The sequence below is a fragment of the Brassica napus genome, chromosome C2, assembly GCF_020379485.1.
Source record: "Brassica napus cultivar Da-Ae chromosome C2, Da-Ae, whole genome shotgun sequence".
Lineage (NCBI taxonomy): Eukaryota > Viridiplantae > Streptophyta > Magnoliopsida > Brassicales > Brassicaceae > Brassica > Brassica napus.
In genome coordinates this window covers 26,969,007-26,989,802 of record NC_063445.1, presented here as the reverse complement: position 1 = coordinate 26,989,802, position 20,796 = coordinate 26,969,007, and the positions used below count along the sequence as shown (strand labels likewise).

Sequence of the window (20,796 nt, the reverse complement as noted above, 5' to 3'; positions counted from 1 at the left end):
ACCGCTGATTCAATTTCTTCACCGTATTTTACTAAGGCCCATACGGATCTCGATGTGAAACCTATAATCTGAACAACGTGGGTTAAATGGAAATTCGAAACAGGATGTTATCGAACAGAGATACTGATCCACTCACAGTGAGTTTGTTGTCCAGCAAGTTGTCGAACGCCGAGTTTTCTCGAGATTCATTGTCAACTAATCGATTCTAGATTGCTTCTATGCAACTTTTCACTCGAGCTTCTTTTTTTGGTGATTTCGCAAGTCCTATTCAAGCTCTTCTGCTCCTTAACATCAGCGAGTATATTCGCCACTTGCAGAGACCGATTCATCTCCTTCCTCAGAAAATTCCGCTTCAGCTCCGTTAACTCCCTAAGCTCCTCCAACTGTACCGTGTCTAATGTTGTAGGATGCCGGCTATCTGAAGATATGCGTACGCAGCTTCCTGGTTGACCTCTCCATTTTGGTAGCCATTTCCTGATGCGCCTATATATTTTCTGTTGAATTTGTGAGGGGAAGATAATTTAGTAGGGAATATATAAGGTGAAAATCATAGGGGAGCGCAACGGTTATATGGTTTACGATTATTATAGTAAATAAGATCTTTGATGACATAGAGTGATGGGAGTCAGAGAAGATGAGAACCGTCTATGAAGCACGAACCAAGAAGCTGAAGCGATGAATCAGATGTGACGCGTATTGAGATGATTAGGGTTGTCCCTGATAGACCATGGATTTTACCCACTTTTAGCCATGGTTTATAAGTGTTTTGATATATATTTACTACGATATAGATTCTATTTAGAGTATTTACAGGTTCAGAGACGATTTGGAAGAATGTGGTGATTTTGGTGTCTTTTGGAACCTTTTGAGTGCAGTGCTGCACAGATGCGTCAGATGTTTAGCTATGGATGGAGACCTTCACACCGTTAGATTGAGCCCATCTTTTGATAAAAGATATATCTTTGAGTTAGCTTTCCAATGCCATTGGTTGGAGGTCAATCAGCATCCTATAGCAGAAGTTATGTCCGTTTTACTGAAAAGTGTTTAGTCTGCCTCGTGAGTGGAAGCTGTCCAGGAGATGAAGGACCGTCGATCGATGACACAGCCTTAGCGTCGATCGACGGTGATTCCAGAATAAGGGTCGAGCATATTTTATGACCGACTGAAGCCCAGAAGCAACCACAAATTACCAGAATACTTTTGGACGACGAGAGACCCAATTTATGTTATTTCTAAGCCATTTTTGACAGCGATGCTTTCTTTTATTCTTGTTCAAGGTTAGGAGAGAAAGGAGGTCCTCCTGGAACTCTTTTGGTTTTTATATTTTATTATATTTCAATTTCATCTATTCATCTATGATTTCTATGACAAACATCATGCATGAGTAGATCCACTGCTAGGTTTAGGAATTTCTAGGGTCTTGAATGAATTTCTGATTCTTAGGATATCTAAATACCTCTACATCAAGATAGGTTGTAATATTAGGATCTAGAGCAGTTGGAAAACCACGAGAGTGTGACTAATTGCTTGAACCTAGAATCATAGGACAACTAAGAGGCACGAGAGTGAAATCAATTAACGGAACCCGAATCCTGCTGATTAGATTCCTAGGCGCATACTAGCGTTGATCTAAGAATCTAGTTGAACACAATCGATCAGATCGATAAGGCTTTCCTAAGACAGCGTCGATCGACGCTCATACCATAACATCGCCAACGTTCATACTGAAGCATCGATCGACGCTCATATCATAGCATCGATCGACGCTCGATCCGTGTTGACATGCGAGTGCTGAAACACTGAACTTAGTCAATAGATTAGATATCAAGTTCTAGAATCAATCCTTAGAATCTATAGATTAGAGTTCTAATAACCTGAATGAAACCCCAAGTCTAGTTACCATCCTTCCATCAAACCTCAATCAATCAGCCGAGCAACTATCTTGCTCAACTACTTGCTATATTTACTGCTTTAATATCTATTAGCCTAGCTTAATCTTATAACTATTAGATCTTTTGTGTGCCCTAGCTCTCTGTGGATTCAATCCCTAAGTATTACAACTGAACCTCTTATTTGAGAGATTAAATCCTTAGGGTAATTTGAGTGATATCAGTCCCTGTCGGGCTGGCCAGCTGGATACCTTGAGGTAAACATAAGGCCCAAACACACAAACAAAGCCCACATGTATTGCATGCTTACGTAAATGAAACGGTGTGGTTTGTGTAGGGGACAAGGGGTCGCGCTCAGAATCCCCTATTTGATGAGGTGGCAGCCTAAGAAGAGAGACAAAGTCTTCTTTATAATAACTAGATTCTTTAATCGCGCTACACGCGGTTTATATTTTGTATTGTTTTTTGCATTTATTTTTAAAAATTCATTAACTTTATGTAATTTTATTTATTGAACTCAATTGTTTTGTCCTACAATTTCACATGTTACTTGTAATTTTAAATTTATAACTTTGCATATTTATCTATTCCTTTAAAATAGTGGTCTGATAATTTTTTTTATTATTTGGATCATTGTGATTTGATAATTTTTTTTATTATTTGAACATATTATTCCATATACTAGGTGGGCATTTACAGGCGAATGATATGGTCTAATTTGGTAAAACTTGTCATTTTTGCATGTATATTTTTGCATTCTAGATTGTATTTAGTGTCAATTTAGAATATATTCTTGTCTGACACATTTAAACCGAATGTTTTTTACTATGTTCTGCATATATTTTGTAGTACAGAGTTTTTTATTTTTATTTTTTATTTTTGAAAAAGGCTTAAATTTTTATTTTTAGTTTCTCAAATGTATCATGGATTATGTGTTGTTAAATAGGTTTCCAACATACGAAACCAAAAAAGAATAACATGATTAACACAATAAAAATGAGAATGTTGAGTATGGTTATTTTGTTTCATTTTGTAAACTAAATATTACATCTAAAATTTAGCAGGATTCCAAATTATAAGAAGTGATACCTTTGGCTAAAATAGGTTTCCATCATACAAAAGAGTTATAAAGAGAGAAACCACGGAAGTTGAAATGTCATCGTCTCTCATCTTACAAGGATCAAAGAAGGGAATTAAGTTTTAAAAAATGGAGGTTCTTAAATGTAGGATAACGACAATTTCAGAGACTTCAATAAAAACAATGAAGATGAAGTATTTTATTGGATTCAATAAATAGTGACATAACAAAAAAATCATGTCAATAAATAGTGACATGGCAAAAAAATCATATTTCATTGGCTGATTTAATTTGCTGAGGTGGATAGGCTCAATGGAGCTTATATTTCTCTTTTAATAGAGTAAGATAGATCCCATTAATTCGAGTTTCCAATTCTATTTACAGGACATAAAACAAAATCAAGAAAACAGATTATTCCTACATATTCAATAAGTTCATCTTGTGTTTGAATTGGAATGTTGACCAGCTACTATAATGAAGATTATTATATTTATTCTCATTGCCTTTTTCATACTCTTGACATCATTTCCGGCTCAGATTAAAGCTGTTAGACCTGTTAAACCAAGGCTTCCAGTGCCAGCAGAATGCAAACACATTGAAGCATGCGTCAATACCTTGATAAAAATGTCGTCGAAGGGAAGGGAGAACACTGTTGTAATGCATTCAAACGTGAAGAATCGAGTCAATGTATGTGTACACTCTTTGCGTCCAAGAATCGCCATATAAAGTATCATGATTGTAAGATGTGCTAGCCTCAGAAATTTTAGCCATCGTTCAAAGATATAGATATTTATAACTATGTTTCTTATGTATGAGTTTTCAAATATCTTGAAAATACTTAAAGTTTCTATTTTTTTAATTACAAATGTTTTGTTTGAATTTTAAATTTAATGAGCATAAAGATAAGTGTGAAACTAAAAGATATATATATATATTAAAATGTAAAATGATTTTTACAATAAATAAAATCTTAAGTCTAATTTTATATTAAAATGTAAAATGACTTAATAGCATCAACCGTCTCACGGTCCTCACTACCAAACAATATGCTCGCCAATTCGTTTAAGATTCACCTAATTTCTTCGGTAAGCCTTGTTGGTTTTAGAATTGATGGTGCCTAAGGTTCTGGAGCTTCTCAACCAAATTTCTTGTCGGTCAACATTCTAACCTATTCTTATGGATGCATCAACGTCGTTTTATTTGATAATCAATTTGTTCTCTCGAACAATTGCTTTAAAGACTAAGGTGATATATTCATACTGCTTAGCATGACTTTCCCCTTAACGGCTTTATCTTTTGATTTCTCATAATTCTCTCTAGTTATGTTCTACCGTCGAAAATGTTTTTGGGATCTTCTGTTTCATTTATAAAATTTATGCTCACTGAAATTTTTATAATATAAGTAGTTGCACAAAAAATGTATACAGACCCCACTGCCTCATGTCAACAAACAAGGATCGGTTGATTTTGAATCCTATCAAAGATATGAGAATCAGACCAGGATTAGTCTCATGCAACTGAACTCGAGGATCAATACGGCCACACGATCAGTATCCGACATGATCGCGTAATAGAAGAGACGCCTCGAACTTTATTTACAAATCGGATAGCTAAAGCTCGTCTCTAAGACTTGTAAAAATTAAATTCACAGAATTCTCAGAGAGATTGATCCTAAAGCTCATGTACAAGCCTTTTGGGCTCTCGATCTCACCTCAACGTCGAATAAAGAAATCAATACATAGATAGGTTCGAGGAGGTTAGATCTCAAATCGTGAATCTGAACGTCAACACAACTTTAACAACACTTAGAACTGGCATTTGGTTCTCATCAAGATTTAAGGAACAACTAAAAGTTCAACAAACAGTATTACTGGAGGATGTGATACATCGTGCTTTGGCGTACTACTTACTAGATGAGAAGACCACTATTTTATCTGCCAAACACAGTCGAGACCCATCGGCCCCTACCTTTAGCAAACGAAATCCCAAACCAAATGGCTCGTTGTCCAGCGAGCAGAACTACATAATCGATGGGTCTCCAAAACAAAGAATATAAACTATAATCTCGGAATTTTTTGCAAGTTTCATAAGAAGAAGGGTCACTCCACCTAAGAATGACGAACCTGGAGCCGGCTCCTAGAAAAGTCGAGGAGCACAAAAAGGGTAATCCTGATAGGTCCCATAATTTACCAATTATTGGCCATGTTATAAGCCATATTTAGAGTGCATTATATATGTTTGGAGTCTGTTTTAGAGTCTTTTCAGGCTTAGTACATTTGGGAAATTTGGAGATTTCAGAGCTTTTTGAGATGCATAACTGCCCTGATGGATCAAAAGTTTAGCAATGGATGAAGAAATTCCCACGGTTTGATTGGACTCATATTTTGTCACAAGATAGATCTAGGGCTGGACAAATAAACCGAACCCGAAAATCCGAACCGAACCCGATCCGATAAAAAAGAATCCGAACCGATCTGAACCCGACATAAATACAGAATGGATCTTGTTTTTTTGGTATTTTGGGTTATGGGTATTATCCGAACCGAACCCGGACCTAAATGGATATCCGATAGAACCCGAAACATTTAAAATCACAAAAAGAACTTCTACAAAATATGATCTTAATTATTAATATGTATCCAAAATACTTTAAGATATTATTAAACTTCTGAAAAAATTGTCTATTACATGAAGGTTGATGGTGGAATGTGGCGGTTGAAGCCTGAAGTTTTTAGATTTTGGTTTTGTTTTCATTGAATAATGTTTCTCATTTCATGAGAACTTAGTTTTTGTTTTATGATTTCATTTATCTCGTTTTCTTTCTATCATTAACTATGTTTATATTTCTCTTGATTTTGAATGATCACGTTTGATGTTTTTTCTTATTTTTGAATCGATTTTACTTATGTTTTGGCTATTGAAATATGTACTAATCATGTATTTTAAATCCAAAGAATTGATTTCATGTACGTTTTAGTTACAAAATATGTACAAACAGGTATTTTTAAACCGAAGAACTGATTGGGACCCGAATCCGAAAGTACAATGAGTTATACCGATTCTTTGAAGATTTACTAACCCCGACCCGAACCCGATAGAACCCGAACCGGTCCCGAACCGAACTTTTATATAACCCGAATGGGGCTGATTTTGATAACCCGAAAAACCAAAACCCAAATGGATAAAACCGAAACCCGATTGGGAATGCCCATGCCTAGATAGATCTTTGAGTTAACTTTCCAATGCCATCGGGTTGAGGTCAATCAAAATTCTAGTTCAAAATTTATCCTTGTTTTACTAAAGAGTGGTCCGACTGACGCACAAGCAGAAGCTATCGAGGATTCAAGGTTGTGGGTAGCAACGAACGACGCCCATTAGGTCAGACGATGTCGTTCTACCATCCAGTAATGCGATGGGTTTTAATGAAGTTTCAAGAATTGCAGTCCGGCCCCAAAGCTTTCCCTTAACTTATGTTATCTATTGTAAAGCCATTATTGACTCCTAAGCTTTCTTTTAGATTTACAGAGAAGATCAATTCTCCTTCAAAGATTAGTTTGAACTCTTTTGGTTTTATTATTGGTTATTTATGCAATATATTCAGAATATGTCTTATCAGGTTGATTATGTCTGAGTAGACTTCATGTTAATTTTGGGTAGGCATGAGCGTTCGGGTTCGGGTTCGGATTGGGTATTTGAGTTTTCAGGGTTTGAATTTACACTCCTAGGTCCCATTATAATATTTTATTAGTGTGGGTTGGGTTTGGATAATAACACTTCGGGTTCGGTTCAAAATTGTATTGCGTCCTAAAACCCATAAACTAACCATATACCGTTCGGATTCGGGTTATATCGGTTATGTTTGAATATATCCGAAGTAAAAAAAATTAAAGAAAAACATGAAAACACCTAAATTGAATAAAAATAATCCAACATATATAAAATTAATAAAATAACAATAAAATGTTAAATCAAGCACGGAAACGAACATGACTTGTAAACAATATGCATTACTTATAGATAGAGTAGACTTGTTATGTCAATGATCAAAGTATAAAGTACTTATTTATAACTAATTGTGTACTTAAATTATTTATTTAAATTTTAGTATTTATTTTTATATATCATATTAACATAAATATTGAATTTAATATTTGAAATACTTATATATATTTCAAATATTTCTATTGACTATTAATTTCAGATATTTTGAATTACACGTTCGGGTTTAGTTAATAACATTTTGAGTCCAAATATTCTTTGTATCACCCTACAAGACTTGTTTGGGTATTTATATATTTCGCGTTGGATAATGGGTCAGATTGTTTTGGTTCGGGTTCGGTTCGGATTTCATGTTTCAAATTTTATGCCCGAACCTAGATTTAGGGATTTCATAGCTTAATGCCAAATTTCTAATCATAGGATTGCTAGGGTTATTCATTGAATTCTGCATGAGGATTATTTGTCATACTAAGATCTAAAGTAGTTCGAATAGCACGAAAGTTTGACTCATAACTCAAACCTAGAGTCATAGAATCATCATGAGACATGAGAGTGTAATCGGTACTTGAATTTTTTTTTTAACTGGATATTTTTTATTCCTCTAACTATTATCGTGATTTTTTTTGTATGATTTATATTATTTTGAGATTAAGCTTTACAATTTAGTGTATAAGGTTTATCCTTCGGATACATGGTTAAGGTTCATCCTTTGGAGTAGGGTTTGCCTTTGGGTTTAGGGTTTAGTGTTATCCTCTGGATTTAGTGTTTATCATATGATTTTGGGTTTATGATTTATTCTTTGGGTTTTGGGTTAAGGGTTTATCCTTTGGGTTTAGGGTCTATTTCTGATACAAGGTTAAGGTTCATCTTTTGAAGTAGATTTTATCGTTCGTGTTAGGGTTTAGTGTTTATCCTTTAGATTTAATATTTATCCTTATGGTTTAGGATTTAAGGGTTAAAGTTTATCTTATGAGTTTGGGTTCACGATTTATTCTGGGTTCAGAGTTTCATGTTTATTTTTTGGGTTTAGACTTGTGGGTATATTATTTGGGATAAGAATTTACCCTTTGGATCTAATGCTTAGGATTTTCATTGGGTTTTAGGTTTAAGTTTTAACGTATGGAGGTAATAATTGAGTTTAACATTTATTCAGATAATTAACCAACTACTGACGTAAATAACCAATAACAATTAGAAATAACAGAATAATTGATATTACTATATCAGAATCCGTAGGCTGGATTTTGACATATTCTATTTTTATCGTTATTTGAGTTAGCAGAATATGAAATATCACTACAAGAAAACAGCGGTATTCTGACGGACATTCCGACAGAAAATAAAATCCTCGTAATATCCCGAGGGAATTCCGAGGTAATTCCGAGGAAACACAAAATTCGGTTTCCTCGGAATTTCCTCGGAATATACCGACGGAATTCCGAGGAAATACTAATCCGTCGGAATATTCTTATGGAATACCGAGGAAAAACGTATTCCTCGGAAAAAACCGATGAGTTCCGAGGATATATTATAGCCGTTAGAGAGCCGTTTGGGGATTTTAAAAATTCCGAGGAAATTCCGACGAACTAGCCGTTTCCGTCGGAATTCAGTCGGAATTTCCTCGGTCTGTCGGCAGGATTTCAACTATAAATACAAGCACCCCTCTTCCTCTTCATTCACTCCATATCTTCATCCTCGCTCTTACTCTCTTTACACACGAATTAGATTCATAAAAAACATGTCTTCTTCAAATTATTTTCGTTCTTGGATCGATCGACCTCATTTGGATCCGAACACGAGATTGCTTACGGAAGAATACCAACGAGGTATAACCGAATTCATGGGGTTAGTTCACCGACAACCGGAAGCAAAAACAGGTATGTTAAGATGTCCTTGCTCGAATTGTAAAAATAGAAAGGTTATTAAAGAGTGGGATGTTTGGACTCATCTATATTTGAGTGGGTTTACACGAAGTTACAAAATTTGGTATCATCATGGGGAAACTGATTATGAACATGGTAGTACTAGCGAACCTCAGCCAGTTGTTAGATTAGAAGAACCAATTAGAACGGATGTAGATTATGGTGTAGGTACTGAGCAGATGGTAAATGATCATTTTAGAGGGGAAGATTTACCCAATGCACAAGCTAGGAGATTTTATGATATGTTGGATGCTGGAAAGCAACCATTGTACGAAGGTTGCAGAGATGGTCATTCAGCTTTATCATCTGCTACAAGATTGATGGGCATTAAAACAGATTATAATTTGGCTGAAGACTGTGTGGATGCGATTGCTGATTTTGTAAAAGGTATTCTACCCGAGGATAATGTAGCTCCTGGTTCATACTACGAGGTTCAGAAACTCGTAGCTGGTCTTGGTTTATCGTATCAGGTAATAGATGTATGCAGCGACAACTGCATGATTTATTGGAGGGCGGATGAACAGCGGGTTACATGCAAATTTTGTGGAAAGCCTCGTTATAAAGATACGAGTGGAAGAGTTCCAGTGCCATATAAAAGGATGTGGTATTTGCCTTTGACGGAAAGGTTGCAGAGGTTGTATCTGTCTGAACGCACAGCGCAACCAATGAGATGGCATGCAGAGCATTCAACAGATGGTGAGATCAGACATCATTCAGATGCAAAAACGTGGAAGCATTTCCAATCAAAGTATCCCGACTTTGCGTATGAGAGAAAAAATGTCTACCTTGGATTATGTACTGATGCTTTCAGCCCGTTTGGCAAGAGTGGAAGACAATATTCTCTATGGCCCGTCATTCTTACACCATACAACCTACCCCCAAACTTGTGCTTGCGACGAGAGTTTTTGTTTCTCTCGATTCTCGTTCCCTGACCAGAGCATCCTAAGAGATCACTTGATGTGTTTCTTCAGCCACAAATATATGAGTTGCAACAACTATGGGCTAAAGGTGCTGGAACATACGATGTTTCGTGTAAAGAAAACTTTCAAATGCGGGCAGTACTAATGTGGACAATAAGTGATTTTCCAGCATATGGTATGTTATCTGGATGGACAACGCATGGAAGGCTATCATTGTCAATATTGTGAGAGACAAGGTTTCACTTCTTAGATTTAGGTTAGGTCAAGAGAGATGAATGAGAATCGTGGGCTGAATCCCGTAAATAAACTTGAAGAATGAATATGATTTTATTGATGAGTTGAAAGATGATGAATACAAAGGAATGTATCTTGAGATGATTACTAAAGAATTCGTAATGCTTTTAATCTAGTACAAAAGTTGATATCTGGAAAAAAAGATGGCTTGTCTTTTATCTTCTCCGTCTTTATATAGTCTAGGTTTCGTTGGCAGCTCTTCAACTGTTCTCCGAGATATTCGGCTTCAATTACGGAACTCGCTTTAGGCTCCTCTTGACCGAGTCTCTCAAGGTGTTAGCTCACTTTCTGTCGTGACCTCTGCTATGATGTCTCCCAGGTCCAGTCGTCAGCTCAGCTTTCAGCTCCCTTTGTTATGATGGGCTTATCGCAACCCACATGCTAGCTCACGCTTATCGGTACCTCACCTGAGGGTCATATTCGGGTCCAACAGTTGCCCCCAGCTTCCGAATAAAATCCTTTGTCTCGGAAGCTAGAATCTAGCTATCGATCTTATCTTTTTGTTGAGATAATGATTAGTTCTTATCCTATTTAGATTCGGCTTACCCGATCTAACGGTCTTTATTACGTTTGGCAGAATCTACGGTTCAGATGGAGAGGGTTTGAAATGACCTTTCCAATTCTCGAGAGGTGATGGGATATAAAGCTGTGAACATTAACTGCTAGCCTCCCACTTTCTCCACGCCTCCGTTCGGTTTTCAAGGTAACTTCTCTCCTCTCTCTTTATTTTACTGCGATTTCTATTTTTTTTTATCTTCCTCGTTACGTTTCTCTGCAAATTTTCTCCCAAACCTTGCAATCGATTTTCTCCTTAACCTTCCCGTACTATGGATCATCCGAAAGAAGGTTCCGGGGAATCCGGGATGCCTCCCTCTGCTTCTGGAGCTAAACTACTGAAAGTTAAGCAAGAAGTCGGAGCCAAGATGAGGAAGGGGAAAAAGACAGCCAGGGAGGCAATCGCGACTAGAGTTTCTAAACGGAAGAAGAAGGACGATTCTAGCGGGAGCAGTCCTCACTTGCCTTCGTTGCTGAAAAATCAAGACGTGGTTAACCTCATGGTTCAAGATTTCGGCCAAAAGGAGCTTGGCCGTGCCTGTAATTCCGACGAAACCCCCGAGACCGCTCCGGAGGGTTGGTTCTGTTGCCATGAGAAATATATCTCCAAGTCTCACTTGAGATTTCCTCTTCCGACCCTACTGCTTGATCTACTAGATCATTATCAGTTAGCCCTTTCCCAACTCTGTCCCTCGGTTATCCGGGTGATAAACGGCTTTATCACTAGGTCCAAAGAGGAGGGGGTTAGCGTCGGTCTTACCGAACTTATGAGCCTCTTTTCCCTGAAGGAAAGCGCCTCTAAGGAGGGTGGTACCGGGACCTACTACCTCCCTAGTCGTCCCAATCATGTTATCTTCAGATTCTCTAGTAGTGATGATGACTGGAGGAAGAAGTATTTTTACGTTAAAGTTGATCCTTCGACGGTTCCTGTGGGTCGGAACCTTAGGGTCACTTGGACTAATCCATCTGGTTAGGAATTCTAGGGATATGCTTTTTCCGTTTTATTCATTTATGGCCGAGTAACCTTTTTGCTCTGATTTACTTGCAGAAATCGAAGATCCTCCGAAGCTCTCTACCAAGCTCACCAGAGCTCTATACCGCAAGTTGCAGCAGAGTCCCTGTACCTGGGTAGCCTACACCACTTCTCGAATAAGTGCAGCCAGATTCCCAGATACCTACAACGCCTCTTTCCAAGATCCCATTCCTGCTGAGGACCTTGAGAGTAAGTTCTTGTTCGAACCTTTTTAATGATTTTATCGCTTTGAAGTTTTTAAACTTAAGGATTTCCATTGTTCCAGTTTCGGCAGGCGATTCAGTTGTATCGATCTCAACTGGTGCTAGTGCTTCGGGAACTGAAAAGTCTCAGCCAGGTGACATGACTCTGTGACCATCATTCCGTTCTAGGGGTAACCCCTCTAAAGCTGCCAGTGCTTCTCGTGGAAGCGACAAGAACCAAGGAGGATCGTTCCTTATCTCAATGAAGGAAGTTTTGGACGACGGAGGATCCAAACCTGTTGTCGAGACTACTCCAACTGAGGTTGTAGCTCAGGATGCTGCTCCTCTCCCTGAGGTCCAGGTGCCGGAGGCTGACTACCAGGCTCCGAAGGATACCTCTGAGGTCGAGCCGTCGAGACACAAGAGGCCCAGGACCGATCAGGGCGGAGCTCCCACCCGTTCTTCTTCCTCGTCCTCTAGAGGAGGGACTGTTGGGTGGAGCTTTACCCATTCGAAGCCTGGGTCGATCTTGGACGACTCTTGGGGCCTAGCTGCGATAATGAGGCACCTGAAGAGGGTGGGATGTCCCCTTCCAGCGCTCAAGGACTTGACTAACCGAGATGAGTATCTCGATATTGCTCACTGTATGGGTCAGGTACGTGATCTCTATCTGTTCTTTGTTTACATTCTTTGGAGACGATGATATTTATATATTTTTTTTTGGTTTTATTGCAGTTGGCTGGGGCTGTTAACAGGGCCCAGCTCAGGTTTGAGAATGCTCTGTATGCTGCCCCCAATGCTGGTGAACTTGCTGAGGTTACCGAGATGGTTAAGGCAGCCAAAGCCGATCTTGACCAAGCCCGGGTTCGAATTTCTGAACTCGAAGCCGAAGTGACGAGGCTAGGCTCGAAGGCCGATGCTCAGCAAGGAGAGATCGAGAGTCAAAAGCTCGATATCCAGGTGAAGAGCAGGAGGATCAACGATTTGGATGCTGCTCGAAAGATAGCTGAGCATCAAGTACGTGAGCTCATTGCCTCATCCCAGGATAGCCAGAAGAACAAGGAAGCTGAAGTCAAGCTGGCTGTCAGGGAAGGGAAGAAAGAAGTCGCCGAAGCTTACGGCAAGATCCTAGTCTGTGTTAAGGAGAAGTTTGCTAGGAAGAAAGATGAGGTCAGCGCCTTGGTGTACGCTCAGGAGCTCCAAGCTAATGCCGACCTCTTGAAGGATATGCTGAACAACAAGATCCAAAGCGTTGAAGAGGAGTACAACCAATTGGTGGCCTTATTACCAGAAGCGACAACTGCGTATGAGAAGGCTCAAGTCTCTGACTTCTCGGTCAGCAAGCTTCCTCTTCCCCAGATCTCGGAGAGTTCAGGTACTTTCGAGATTAACATGTTTAATCCATCCTTTTCTGGGGAGTATGGCTCTAATTTGGGTTTGATGGCTCCTGACTTAGCTCCAGTCGAGGCAGCTATAGGAGGTGATGGCAATGTGGTCGATGAGGGAGTTCCTGCCGGTGCTGGTGATCCGATTCAGGAAGAGAAGGAAGATTGAGAGCTACGGCTCTTTTAGCTTTATGTTTTGTGTTTTTAAGACTTCGGCCTAAGGGCTTTGTTTCGTTATGCATTATGACTTAGTGCCTGAGGAGGCCTTTAAACCTTAACACTTGCTGGATTTCAATAGCCTGGGGAGGCTTTTAAACCCTTTCTTATGTTTAAATCGTGGCTATTATTTCTGTTTTAAGTTTTTGAACTTAACCTCGTTTCATTTAATCATAGTGATTGCGAATCTCAGATGAGTTGTGTGCTGTCATCGTTGAGTCGGATTAGGACCTTTAGTCTTAATTTATGATAAGCATTTAGCTTAATGGATATTCGGTCGTGATAACCTTAAGGAGAAGTTCTTATCTTGATTTTAGCTCGGGGACCTGAGTCCGATTCGAAAGGTTCTGGGACCTGGTTGTTCAGGTTCGTAGGAACCTGGATTTAGATTTATAGGGACCTGAGTTAATTCGAAGGACTTCGAGGCCTTTGAAGTTTAACAGATGGAATTGAGGAATTTCGGGATTTTCCTGATTCTTTAGGATTTTAAGACCTTTCGATTTTGATAAGGGTTTCACGACCTGGTTGATTGTTAAGGATTTTGCGGCCTTAGCAGTTGTCAAGGATTTTAAGACCTTGCTGATTGTTAAGGATTTTAAGACCTTAGTTTATGTTAAGGATTTTAGGACCTTGCTGATTGTTAAAGATTTTAAGACCTTGGTTTATGTTAAGGATTTTAAGACCTTTGGGTGTATTAAGGATTTTAAGACCTTTGGGTGTATTAAAGATTTTAAGACCTTAGGTTCAGGTTTTCAGGGACCTGAATGTATTCGAGATTGTTGAGCTTAGGTCCCGATTTAGGGGGACCTAAATTTTCTTGGAGGGTTTTAAGACCTTTGATGTTTATGAAACTGAATCAATCGTTTTATTAATATCAGATATCAGAGAATACATGATTCAGATTATTTACACAGTAACTATTTTTAGGCTAAGTGTTCTTGGTAACACCTGCCCCTTTGGCTTAGGTGAGGAGGTTGGTGAGAAGAGGTTGGGGCTGCACTCATGACGGAGTTGCCTACGTACCCAGTCAAGGGATCAAGCCAAACGTAGTTCGGGGGTTTTAGGTACCTAATGATAGTATCTTTTGAGGTTCGTGGCATTCCACGATCGGATTTCAGGTACCCCGGTTCGTACCTTCTGGAGTTTGTAAACTCCGGGTCGTACTATGTGGATAATTCGGTAGGGTCCTTCCCAGTTGGTTCCTAACTTTCCAGCTCCCGGTTCCTTTGTTCCTTCGAACACTTTCCTAAGCACTAGGTCCCCTACGGCGAACTGTCGGGGCCTTACTTTGGAATTGTAGTGTCGTGCCATTGCTTGCTGATAATTTTGAATGCGAAGCAAGGCTTGGTCTCGTCTTTCCTCGATCAAGTCGAGGCTATCCATCAGGAGCTGGTTATTAGCTGCGGGATTTGAGGTGCAGAGCTCCCGTCTGAGGCTACCTGCGGTGGTTTCTGCTGGGACGACAGCTTCCATCCCGTAAGCTAAGGAGAAGGGAGTTTCCTCTGTAGCTTTTCGTGGGGTGGTTCGGCAGGCCCATAGTACTTCGGGTAGTTTTTCCGACCAAAGCTCCTTTTGGGCTCCTAGGCGTTTCTTGAGGTTTGCTAAAACTGATTTGTTGGCAGCCTCCGCCTGTCCGTTCCCTTGAGGTCGCCGAGGTGATGAGAAGGTGAGGCGGATGTTCCATTTATCGCAGAAACTTTTGAAGTCGTGGGATATGAACTGTCCTCCATTGTCGGTTACGATTTCGTATGGGACGCCATGCCTGCATACGATGTTTTTCCAAACAAATCCTTCGACCTCGAATCTGTTTATTTGTTGGAAAGCTTCAGCTTCAATCCATTTCGTGAAGTAGTCGGTTAGGACCAGGAGGTTTAGTAACTTCTTTCCTTTCCCTGAAGGTACTAATGGACCTATAATGTCCATAGACCACCTCATGAACGGATAGGGAGCTGATATGTTAGACAGCTTTTCCGCTGGTTGGTGTATGATCGGTGCATGCCTTTGGCATTTGTCGCACGATGAGGAGTAGACCTCACAATCTGCGATAATGGTAGGCCAGAAGTAGCCTTGTCTTTTTATTCGGATGGCTAAGGCTCTGCCTCCGGAATGGTTTCCACAGGAACCGTCGTGCATTTCCTTCATGAGTTTCATAGCTACTAGGCCGTGAACGCATTTTAGGTAAGGTCCGGAGACACTTCGTTTGTGGAGGGCTGACTCGATTATACAGTATCTTGCTGCTAAAGCTTTGAGTTTTCGAGCCTCCCACTTGTTGGGTGGAATTTTTCCCTCTAGGATGTAATCCATGATCGGTATTCTCCAGTCTTCTCTCCCTACAACTTTGTTGTGAAGAGAGGAGGGAGATTCCTGTTCGGGACCTGGTGCCGTGGTGCCCCCGGAGATATTCGTTGGAGTAGGTTCTAGGTTCTGAGGAATATCTCCAATTTCCTCGTTATCCCCTGTGGTTTGTGTAGCGTTCCTAGATGCGTTTTTAAGAGCGGTGCGGCTTCTTGTTTGGACTTTATAGACAAGTGGCTCCGAGGTCTGGATGGTGCCCCCGGAGGTACTCGTAGAGTTAGGCTCTAGGGAGTCTGAACTTCGGTGAGTACCTTCACTTTTGTCGTTGTTTTCCGGGTTCTGGGTTGCTTTCCTGGAGGTGTGCTTTCTAAAGCTGCGTGTTCTAGTTTTCGGGAACCAGAATGTCGTGAAAACTTGGGTAGCTACCGTCGGGAGGCTGTTATCCTCTATTTTTTCCTTTGGTTTGCTATCCATCTCAGCCTTGGTAGCTATGTCGATACTTGGCTTCTCGATTCCTTCCACGGGTATAATTCGTTTTACGAGAGGGTCGGATGTGGAAGCTAATGCGGCGAGCGCGTCTGCTGAGGAGTTCTCCCCTCGTGGGATCCTCGTTAGCTCGAACTTGTCAAACTGCTTTGTGAGGTTTAGGACGACCTCGAGGTATGCCCCCATTCTTTCGTCCCTTGTTTCGTATTCCCCGTGAAACTGGCTAGCTACCAGCTGCGAGTCGCTGTAGGCGTTTAGCTCCCGAATTCCGAGGCTCAGGGCGAGCTTTAATCCAGCGATTAGTGCTTCGTACTCGGCCTCGTTGTTGGAAGCGTTAAATCCAAGTCTATAGGATTGTTCGATGGTTTCTCCGGCTGAGGAGGTTAGTCTTAAACCGACACCGGAGCCTTGCCTTGACGAGGCTCCGTCCACGTATAGGCTCCATTTCGGAACCTCTGTTTCCTGGTCTAGATGTTCGGATGCTAGCTCAATAACGAAATCGGCGAGGACCTGAGCTTTTGCTGCTGCTCGGGGTCTGTACTCGATGTCGTACTCGCTGAGCTCTATAGCCCATTTGGCTAATCGTCCGGATTGGCTAGGGCTATGCAGAATCGTCCGTAATGGTTGTGAGGTCATTACGATGATCGAGTGCGATTGGAAATAAGGTCGCAGCTTCCTGGCAGCTGTCACGACTGCTAGGGCTAGTTTTTCCATGGTGGGATATCTCGTCTCGGCGTCTATTAAGCTTTTGCTAGTATAATAGACAGGTCTCTGTTCGTTTTGTTCCTCTCGTACTAGCACTCCGCTGACTGCAGCTGCCGACACGGCGAGGTACAGGTACAGTGGTTCTCCTACTACAGGTTTGGATAGTATCGGAGGTTCCGAGAGGTAAGCCTTCAGCTGTTTGAAGGCTTCTTCGCACTTTTCATCCCATAAGAACTTCTTATTATTTTTCAGAAGTTTATAGAATGGAAGGCATTTATCGGTGGACCTGGAGATGAATCGATTTAGTGCTGCGATCCGTCCGGTCAATCTTTGTACCTCTCTGGTCGTTTTAGGTGATGGCATTTCCAGGAATGTCGCTATTTGTTTCGGGTTGGCTTCGATGCCTCTTTCGGTTACGAGGTAACCTAGGAATTCGCCGGAAGGTACTCCGAAGGTACACTTAGCTGGGTTTAGCTTCATGTCGTATTTGTTGAGGATTTCGAAACATTCTCTTAGATGGGAGATGTGGTCCTCCCCCTTTGAGGATTTGACTAACATGTCGTCGATGTAGACTTCCATGGTTTTTCCGAGTTGTCCAGCGAACATTTTATTTACTAACCTTTGATAGGTAGCTCCCGCGTTTTTCAAACCAAACGGCATGACCTTGTAACAATAGGTTCCTCGTTCAGTTATGAATGCGGTTTTCTCTTGATCCTCAGGATCCATCATAATCTGGTTATATCCTGAAAAGGCATCCATAAAGGACAAGAGCTGGTGTCCAGCCGTTGCTTCGACCAAACGATCGATATGAGGTAACGGGAAGCTGTCCTTAGGACAGGCTTTGTTTAAATCGGTGAAGTCTACACAGATTCTCCATTTCCCATTCTTCTTTTTTACTACCACTGGGTTAGCTAGCCAATCGGGGTATTGTACCTCTCGGATGGACCCGGCCTTTGTTAGTCGATCGACCTCGTCGTTGACAGCTTGGGCTTTTTCTAGACCTAGCTTACGACGTTTCTGTTTGATCGGTTTAAAAGTAGGGTCTACATTGAGCTTATGAGTGGTGACATTTGCATCTATGCCTTTCATGTCGCTGGTGGTCCATGCAAAGGTTTTGATATTCTGTTTTAGGAATTCGACGAGCTCCTTTTTGGTTTCGAGAGGTAGCTCGGATCCGATGCTCACCTGTTTCTCAGGATTTGAGTCGTCGATGCTAACTTTTTCGGTGAGGTTCTTAGGGGGACCTCGGATATTTCGTTGCATTTCGCGACTCTCCTGGATCTGTAATTGCTATTGGGGGGATTCTTTTATGATCTCGAATCCTCCCAGGTAACAGATCCTTGAAATCTTTTGGCTACCGTGTATGGTAGCTATTCCGTTGGTTGTTGGAAATTTCACGCATTGGTGATAAGTTGAAGCTACTGCTTTCATCTTATGAATCCAAGGCCTTCCGAGGATTGCGTGGAAAGGGGATGGTTTGTCGACAACTATGAAGTTGGTCATTTTCATGACTCCGCCAGCTATAATTGGGAGCTTAATTGTTCCCAATGAGGTGGCTGTTTCACCTGAGAAACCTACGAGGTTGGATTTCTGGTCGACAATTTCGTAGTCGTCTATTTCCATTCCCTTTAGTGCGTTGTAGAAAATAAGATCGACGGAGCTTCCGGTGTCGATCATGAGCTTAGGTACCTCGTACCCTGCTATATTTAATGTTATGACAAGGGCATCGTCATGAGGTCTATCGAGGTCTAATGTCTCACTCTCCCAGAAAGAGATCTTAGTGTTAGACTCAGGCTTGGTCGGTTTGGACTGAGTGTTTGACACAGCTTTCCGTACGTGACTTTTAATAGAGTTAACGGAGTCTTGACACACATCGGACCCTCCAAGGATGTAATCGATCCTTGAGCCAGGGCTCGATTGGGGAGGTGGTTTACTCAAGAGGGCCTCGATTTGTAGGCTTTTTCCTTGTGGAAACTTTCCAAGGATCATATCGACTCTCTTTTTGGGAGCTGGGGGTGGTGAGTCTGTTTCTTTTTCAGGTGACCTCTCGCGTTTTGGAGAGCTATCTCTGGGACCTCTCTTCTGATAAGGTTGTGGCTTTTTGAGGTCCACATCTTTTATTTCTCCGGCTGCGAATTTAGCAGCCAGTTGTCGTTGGAGGTCCCAACATTCTTCGGTTGAATGTCCCTTTCGATCGTGGTAAGAGCAATGTTTGCTCTCGTCATAACCTTTGGACCAGGGGGCTTTAGCTGTCGCGGCGACAGGTTTTTCTTCCTTGTCTTCCTCGACTACGTAAGAATGTTCTCCCTGGGTCTGATTATTTCGGGAGCTACCTCTTTTGTGAGGTCCCTTTCCATCGGAGGCTTCGCCTTTCGGGTGACTCTGGGGTTTTCTGTGGAGCTTATCTAATGCTGCCATTTCCTCCTCCAAGGTAATGTATCTAGAGGCCTTATGGAGGGCGTCGTCGATAGTTGGAGGGGGATTTAGCGTTAGCTCCGAGAAGAAACCTGATTTATACCAGAGACCTCTCCTAAGAGCCTCAATGGCTACCTGATCGTTGGGATTCGAGAGTTTAGTTCTTACTGCTCTGAACTTTTCGATGTAGACTCGCAGTGAGTCTCCCAGTCCTTGTCTGATCTTCCAGAGGTCAGCCTCAGACGCTTGTTTCAGGATGTGAGTTGAATATTGCTTCATAAAGGCGTTAGCCAATTGATCGAAACTGTCTATAGAGTTCGGCTCGAGGCTGGAGAACCATTCGAGAGCTGTTCCGATCAGGTTTTCGGCAAATGTTCTGCAATATCCTGCATCACACTCTTCCTTTGTGAAGTGAGCTTTAACGATAGCTAATCGGAAGGCTCTTAAATAGGCCTTTGGGTCTGCGTTCCCATCGTATTCAGGAATCTTAATTTTTCGAGTATCTCTTATGTAAGAGTTGGCAATTCTATCGGTGAACGGAGTTCCACGAGTCTCCTCAATTAAGCTCTCGATTTCGGGAGCTGAGCTCGTTACCTTGTGAACTTGAGCTCCCAATTTCTGGAGAGCTGCGTGGGTTCGCTCCATGTACCTGCGAATTGCGTCAGGTCCCTCGAAGGGAAGGACATTTGGGTCATTATTAGATACTCGGCGAGCAGGTTCCTGGTGAGACCGAGCTCGGTCGTCTTCCCAGCTAGCTGGCGAAATAGGTCGCTCATTGGTCCTTAGGCTCCGAGCGAGGTTAGTGCGGAGAGCTGCAGGATCAGCATCCGTCCTTTGGTATTCGTCTGTGCTTGGGGTTGAAACCCTAGCTTGAAACACCGAAGCTGATGTTCTGCCCCCGGACGGTATGTTGGTTCCTGCTCCAGACCCGGAAGGAGGTGGCGGTGGAGGCAAACGGGTGCTCCCACCGGTGTTTCGATCAGGCATGGAGCTAGTTGTAGCTACATTGCTCCCCATGGTGCTGGCGATAGGAGGGGTAAATGATGCGCCCTTGAGTAGCGCACCGGGCAAAACAGACATGCATGGCTTGATCATGGAAAGCAGTAATGATATATGTTCATTGTTTGACTCATATCTTCCAACAAACGAGTCCTCTTCGCATGAAATCACTTGGAGAATGTTCTCAACTCAATTACGGAGCTCCTCGAAGAAGAATCAGATTAAACGGAGTTCAGATGTGGGAGTTATGCAATTTGCAAATCAGGAGACCTTCAGTTCTCGCGAATTTGGGCCGTATGGATCGTCCAACCCACATCTTGATCCTTACCGCGAATGAACTACTTGGTTCAGACGAACCTGGACGTCAGCCGAAGAGTCTCTTTGACCAGATCTGAGATCCAAGAGTTTTAATACATTGTCTTT

At 41.5% G+C, this 20,796-nt stretch overlaps 3 protein-coding genes across 4 annotated transcripts; 1 reads left to right on the top strand and 2 right to left on the bottom strand.

Annotated features, from left to right (window-relative positions):
- Positions 1–11,960: 11,960 nt before the first annotated feature.
- LOC125581890 lies at positions 11,961–13,615 on the top strand. 2 transcript variants are annotated; one of them, XM_048748083.1, is made up of 3 exons: positions 11,961–12,527; positions 12,608–13,247; positions 13,335–13,615. In XM_048748083.1, exons 1-3 carry the CDS (start codon positions 12,135–12,137, stop codon positions 13,424–13,426), a joined length of 1,125 nt encoding a protein of 374 aa, XP_048604040.1. In that variant the 5' UTR covers positions 11,961–12,134; the 3' UTR covers positions 13,427–13,615. The 2 variants fall into 2 exon arrangements, with proteins under 2 accessions (XP_048604040.1, XP_048604039.1); XM_048748082.1 differs by having other exon boundaries at positions 11,995–12,527; positions 13,329–13,615.
- A 926-nt stretch (positions 13,616–14,541) lies between these two features.
- Positions 14,542–18,222, bottom strand: LOC125582298. The gene has a single exon (XM_048748919.1). It carries the CDS (start codon positions 18,220–18,222, stop codon positions 14,542–14,544), a length of 3,681 nt encoding a protein of 1,226 aa, XP_048604876.1.
- A 27-nt stretch (positions 18,223–18,249) lies between these two features.
- Positions 18,250–20,391, bottom strand: LOC125582297. The gene has a single exon (XM_048748918.1). It carries the CDS (start codon positions 20,389–20,391, stop codon positions 18,250–18,252), a length of 2,142 nt encoding a protein of 713 aa, XP_048604875.1.
- Positions 20,392–20,796: the final 405 nt, after the last annotated feature.